This window comes from Meleagris gallopavo, chromosome 4 (assembly GCF_000146605.3).
Source record: "Meleagris gallopavo isolate NT-WF06-2002-E0010 breed Aviagen turkey brand Nicholas breeding stock chromosome 4, Turkey_5.1, whole genome shotgun sequence".
In the NCBI taxonomy this organism is placed as follows: Eukaryota; Metazoa; Chordata; class Aves; order Galliformes; family Phasianidae; genus Meleagris; species Meleagris gallopavo.
In genome coordinates this window covers 53,708,965-53,715,532 of record NC_015014.2, presented here as the reverse complement: position 1 = coordinate 53,715,532, position 6,568 = coordinate 53,708,965, and the positions used below count along the sequence as shown (strand labels likewise).

Sequence of the window (6,568 nt, the reverse complement as noted above, 5' to 3'; positions counted from 1 at the left end):
CAAAACAAAACAAAAAAAAACCATGGATTCACCGGAATCGCCTTCCCTTACCTCAAAGATGTTGGCAGGCTCATTGCTGTACTGGTTGGAGATGACCTCAGACTGGTCGCTGTACCACTTGAGCCCCCCCAGGAAGCTGTCTGCATCCAGGTCGTTCACATCTAGTTCGGAGAGGTCAAGTTCTGGGAGGTCTGGGCAGAGAGGCTGGTCTTCACCAACCAGAGCAGCACACTGCAGGAAACAGCAATGTAGAAACAGTTTCATTAATTGCCAGGAATCTATTAACTTTAATATCATGTGATAAGAATTAAGCCTCGATTAAGCTATAGCACAGGGTCACTAGAATTGTTTTCTGGAATTAAAAAACCACACTAACTATTAGATCTTTTTTAGCACTGGACAGTTACGCAAAGAGGAGGGGGAAATAGGAGGGCATAATCCATAATAGGAAGGCATAAGCTGCCTTCTCTATCATGTCTCTGTAAAGGAACAGTGAATTTCCTTTTCCCTGTAGCCTTCGACAACAATAGCATCCAAAGGTTTATAAAATCCAACAGCAGAAGCCAAAGCACGACCTTATTCTGCTGCTGCTTCAGAGCAAACCAGTGAAGGTAGAAGTTACAGATGAATACCTCTGGGCAAGGTCTTTCCTGCATTTCCTGATGCATTCAGGTTACGGAGACACAGCCTGTTACAGCCTTCAGCCCTGGAGCTAGCTCAAGCTGGAGATGCTCGCATTTTTGCTCTTCCAGATTCTTACCACAGTCCTCGAGGTGAGATATGATGGTGGTCGCCATATGGGCAGAACAAATCATGGGGTAAGGATGCTGCTATGTCATTTCCTCAGTGTCTAAACAATAGACAGAGCTCAGCTACCCAGTTACAAAGCAGGGGCCTGGCTGGTGGGGTGTGTTCTGAATATCCCTGCGCTCACCTCTGGGTGACAGGGGCAGTAAAGTCATTGCCCCAGGCCAGGACTTCCCATCCAGACCCTAGCTGTCCCTCCCTGACGGTGGCCGTGTTGAAGGACTGGAGGGTTGTTTTTTGTTTGTTTGTTTGTTTGTTTTTCCTCCAGCAGCCCCACAGCAGTCTGCTGCTGACTCAGCAACGCCAATGGAGAAGACCTGTGGAACACTTTGCTTTCTGTAGGGAACAAAAATCTCTTTAGCAGAGCAACATGTTTTTGCCTCCATGACTTTGAACAGTGCAGAGATAAATACAAATAAACTTGGAATAAGTATCCTTTTGTATGCTAGTATGAAGCTAGATAGAGTATTGACTGACCTACTAAGCAAGAAAAAAATTAATATCACACACCCACTTTAGCATAGCAATTGAAATGTTAGAGTATCCATCAAACCCAATCCTTAATTATGGAAAACATGTAGGAACAGCTTGGCAAGCTGTGGAGCCCCATATGTCAATGCTGTTCGATAAAGCAATGCCTCTTGCACTGTAGCACGTACCTTTAGAACCCACCTCCAGACTTCCACATTGACATGGAGATCCCACAAAACACCCCGCCACCCTTTACAGCTGGCAGGCACTGAATGGTTAAAAGCCATGCAGTCAGCTGAGCTTAAATGCTTCCACAACAAGTGCTCCACAGAATCACAGAACCATGGAACGGTTTGGCTTGGAAGGGACTTTACCAAACATCCAGTTCCAACGCCCTGCTGTGGGTACAGTTGCCTCCTGCCCAGCCTGCCCAGAGTCCATCCAGCCTGGCCTTGAACACCTCCAGAGATGGGGCATCCATATCTCCTCTGGGTAGCCTGAATAAAAATATTCTGAATAAAAAATTTCTTCCCAATACCCAACCTAAATCTCCCCTCTTTTAGTTTAAATCTGTTCCCCCTTGTCCTGACACTACTAGAACATATAAAAAGTCAGTCTTCCTCCTGTATGTAAGTTTTCTTTAAGCAACAGAGGGTCGCAATGATGCCTCCCCAGAGCTTTCTCTTCTTCAGGTAGAATAAGTTCAACTCCCCTAACTTCTCTTTATAGGAGGGCTGCTCCAGCCCTTTGATCATCTTCTTGCCTCCTCTGGACTTACTCCAACAGCACCACATCTTCCTTGCTCTGGGGGCCCATTCACTGGGTGCTAAGGGAGATCTCGAGCACACCCAGACAGCAGGCTGATCATCAGCTGCCTGGGTGCTTTGAACGATTTCCCAACTTTGGATTGAAGTCAACCCAGAAAATACCACTTTCTGAAGTGAGCAGTCTGAGCGCAATAACATCGTTTCCATCGCTGGGAATTGCTCAATATTCGTTATGTCCCTCTCCAAAGGACCGCCTTTCACAGCACGCGAGCGGGAGCTTCTGAAGGAGCATCTCATTGAGGGTTTGACCTCCGGGAGGCTCGGCGGCTGGCAGCAGTGTGGCCACGAGCAGGGCTCCTGTGCTGGCACACAGAGCCAGTGCAGCTGTGCAGGCTGTAATTCAGCGACCAGCTCCTATGTGTAGCAGGACGCTGAGCGATAACCACACAGCAGGCCAAGGGGTGAAGAACAAGGAGGCTGCTAAACAAGGCTCTGAAATAACACTTGTTTCTATTTTTGCTATTTAAGGGGCTGCAGAACTTCAAGAAGTCAAAATCTCACTTAGGTCATTTTGAATGCACACCTCATTATTATTATTTTGGACACAAGAAAACAAATTAAAAAGGAGTTCCCTCTTCTTTAGTGCTAGATCATCTTCTAGCAGCAAGCTTATAACGTAGATAGGACCTTTTTGACACTTGGCCAAAATCTCCAATTTCATTAAAAGATAATCTAGTTTTTGACTGAACAGGTAGATTCTCAGCATCACTCATGTTTGTGTTGTGGAGGGCAGTAGTTTGTATCTGATGCCGCAGACTTGTAAAGTATCCTGCTGATCTGTTTATGCTTTCATTTGTAAAAATAGCTTCACTCTGTGAACTACCCACTTAAACATGTTATTTCTCAGTTACGTGTATTTTTAAGTTCCTACCACGGGCTTTTCAAGCAACATAAACAACTGTATTAAAAAAAATTCTGCTCATCACAGCTTTCATTTGCCTATAATGACTGCAATGTCACTTAAAAAATGCAATTGCTGAAATGAAGTATATATGTTCTCGCCAATGTTGACATGATAATAAAATCAATGTTTCTGAATATGACATTATGTTTCTAATCTGAGACACATTAGCAGCAAGTGTTCCTGTTATTAATTTATATTTGGCCTTTGGATGATGCCAGATTTAACGCTCCAAGTCCTAAAACTGTCCTTATCTGACATGCTGATATTTACTGTTTGCTATACATCTGTAACAGGTGCACCTGCATTGCCAGAATGCAACCTACTGTATTCCCACCGTTACTGGATACTAGAGGTATTCTGTAACCACAGCCTTAATTTCAGAGCAACATTTAGGAGGATAAAGCAGTCACTAAACACAAAAGGCTAATTACTGTGCGTTATTTCACTTCAGCCGACTTTTTTCCCCTCTTAGTTCAGACGCAAACAATAAATTAGCTTAACTGCACTGATGATAATGAATCATTATAATTAAGCATAATTCCCCATTAACCTTTTGGACTTTTTTTTTTTTTGTGTCCTTTGAAGGTAATAAAAAAGAGAAAGAAAAACAAAAAACAAAAAAACAAAAAAAAAAAAGAAAAAAAGAGACTGGACTTGTGCCATATTAATTATATTAATGAAAAAATAATCTCCGTTTTATTTTTAACAAGTTTTTCGAAGAGCCGAGGGGGTGAACCCAGCGAAGGAAGACTGAGTTGCTACAATGTGTGTCATGTGGGCTCTCTCTATCAATCCTTACAACCTTACTGTACATCACCTTCATTAAACTGTGGAACACTGGGGACGCCGATCAGCTACGGCAATGCAGGCCTTTATTAAGCAGTGCGCCGTCCTGTCATTATGGGAGTGAGAATCTAATACATTTTAACTTGACAGCAAACATTAATGATTCAAAAAATGAAGGCAGCCTCCGGTACCTGCTGCCTGCAATCTGTGAGACCGGTAAAGGTGATCCCCAGAGCCAGCACAGCAGGCAGCACTGCTCCGCTGCTCCAGGAAGTGCTGTGCAGGAGCACGTTGCTAAAATCCTACTAACAGTTAACCCAGCACTACACGATTAATATTAAGATCGAGTCTTTTTTTTCTTTTTTTCTTTTTTTTCCCCCTCCACACTATGAAGAAGTCATTGACATAAATTATCCGTTCTGTTACTAGCTTGAAATTACTGCAGGAACTCTAGTGATTAAAATAAATCTTCAATATTTCCATGTAAGCTGGTTCCCCAATCAGCTCCTTGCAGCATTAGGAATAATACATGATGGAAAAATGAAGCTCCGACAGCTGAGACCCACGCTACAAGCCAGACAACAACCCACAGGATACTCCAGCTACTCAGAAACAATTAGGACTCTGGAGCCAGAAAGTCATCCACTTACAGCCCAGACTCATAATAGCTACAGGACATATGAATTATCCATATCTATTCCACTTCACCAAGAAATCAAAACAAGATAAGAGCAATTACAATATGCAAACAGAAATCAGTGGATACAGTGGCAAGCTGCAAATATTTAAAACACGACAAAAAGACTTAAGGACCCGCCTGCACGCTCTGCCAGATAGGAAAAACACACAAGGAGAACGCTGTCACATTTTTACTTCAGATGGGTATCTGCCTGGCATGGACATCTTATTTAAAAGGCACTGCATGGAACCTGTTTCTCCCTCCCCTGTTGCCCAGGGGGAGCATTACCAGCACTTATCCACTCACAGCGGCGGGTCGGCTCCTCCAGCAGCTCTGGGTTTTGCCTTCCTCTCAACGGGGTCCACACAAAGTTTGCCTCGCTTCCCAAGTTGCCCAAACTTCCAGGTAAGGCTCCGTTCTGCCCAACACAACCATGCAGAAATCCTCACACCTCACTTCATCCTTCAGAGATGCAAGGAAGCTGCTTGCTTTTTGCTTTTCTCTTTTTCCCTTTATGAATTGTAGCCAGCAGAAGCTGTGGGTTTGATGTATTGCCGTCTATTTTTACACAAGCGGCAGCGGCGGCAGCGGCAGCAGCAGTTCACACAGTCCTGCATAAACTCTATTCTCACGGTTCATCCTGTTGTCTCTGCCGTACAGTGGGATTTAACCATTTGCTCGGCTGCTTGTGCAGACTGAGCACCCTGCCCTACAGGGCACAGCTACAGGGTGATTATTCCAACACCACGAGAAGCAGGAAAACAGCTACTTCCAGAAATCCCTTTTAAAAGCATCTAAAGCAAAACACCGGGGTGTTCATTCTCGTGTGGGGGTTTGAATCCTGCAGCTGATAAACAATGTGGAAACCTTCAACAGAGCAGAGTGAAACAAGCAAGGAAAATAGGAAGCCACTGGTTAATTTTAACTCCTACATCTTTTTTTTTTTTTCCTTTTTGTGGAAAAAAGGAAATGTTGATCTTATTCTAAACAAACATGGCATTTTTCCAACCAGGCCACTGAATGCCACTGGAAAGACTTCAGACACTGATTCATATCAATATCTTAGAGCATAAATATTGCATATGACGGGGAAAGCGAGCCAGAGGCACATGAAAATAGTTTCCAACTGCAGGAGATACCGATGACAGGAGCTAAGCTTTGATTTGCTCAAGGCATCGCAGAGTAACCTTAAAATAGCAAACTTAGTGGAGTTCAGATAAGATCCAGACTTGTTTGCAAAGTGCGCCCGCAGCCCCTCTCCCACACCCTGCTCACCTCGATGTCACTCCATACAGAGTCCTGGTTGCACATGTCCCACGCCATCCAGCTCCCGAACCGCAGCAGTGCCGCTCGCGAGGCGCAATCCAGAGCCGGGCAGGGAGCACACACGCATGCAGTAACGAGACCCTTTCTGAGAGTGAACTGAAGGCACCTGTCTTACTACTGGTCCCCGTCACATGACAAAGCTTTAAAAAGTAGGCTGGGCTGTCACTCATCCAGCCTTCTTGTGCCGCCGCTCCAGCCGTGACGTCGCTCAGAGGCAGACCCAGGCTGAGCGAAGTAAATCTTTTTAAAAGCCACTCAGACCTTTGAGTCTCCAGCAGCACCACGCTGTGATTAAAATCACATTGCCACGCCACACCCCCGAGATCGGGCACTGCCTGCCATGCAACAGCTCCTGTCCCTCACAGCCTGGCTTTTCTTTTCTCAATGCTTTTTCTTTCTTTTTTCCCTTTTTTTTTTTTTTTTGTCCAAAACAAACAACGGACAGAGCTGCATTAATGCTAAAGAAGAAGTGAGGTGACAGGAGCCGGGCTGCAGCACGTGTGCTCCAAGCAGCCTCCAGCCTCACGCGGCCGCAGCACAGCTCAGCCGGGAGAGGCCACCCCGGAGTTCGGCCAAAGTTACAACGCGCTCTGACATTTTATTCACTCAGGGATTTTACACCTCACAAAGTTAATTTCTCATTAATAACTGTAAGCAGAGTCAGTTTTGCCACCAACAAACACGTTGGGGAAAAGAAAAATAAATAAAATTCTACTTGCCAGGAATGGAGGAAGTATCCATAAAAGCCATTCCTGCAGTCACCTCACC

At 44.8% G+C, this 6,568-nt stretch overlaps 1 protein-coding gene across 1 annotated transcript in view; it reads right to left on the bottom strand.

Annotated features, from left to right (window-relative positions):
- Positions 1-6,095, bottom strand: part of PPARGC1A (PPARG coactivator 1 alpha) — a 73,400-nt gene extending 67,305 nt beyond the window's left edge. Inside the window, exons 1-2 of the mRNA XM_003205895.3 lie at positions 5,750-6,095; positions 52-231 (exon numbers count right to left, since the gene is read on the bottom strand). Coding sequence (XP_003205943.1) covers positions 52-231; positions 5,750-5,797 — 228 coding nt within the window. The 5' untranslated portion in view covers positions 5,798-6,095. The remainder of the gene's footprint in view (positions 1-51; positions 232-5,749) is intronic.
- Between the last annotated feature and the right edge of the window lie 473 nt (positions 6,096-6,568).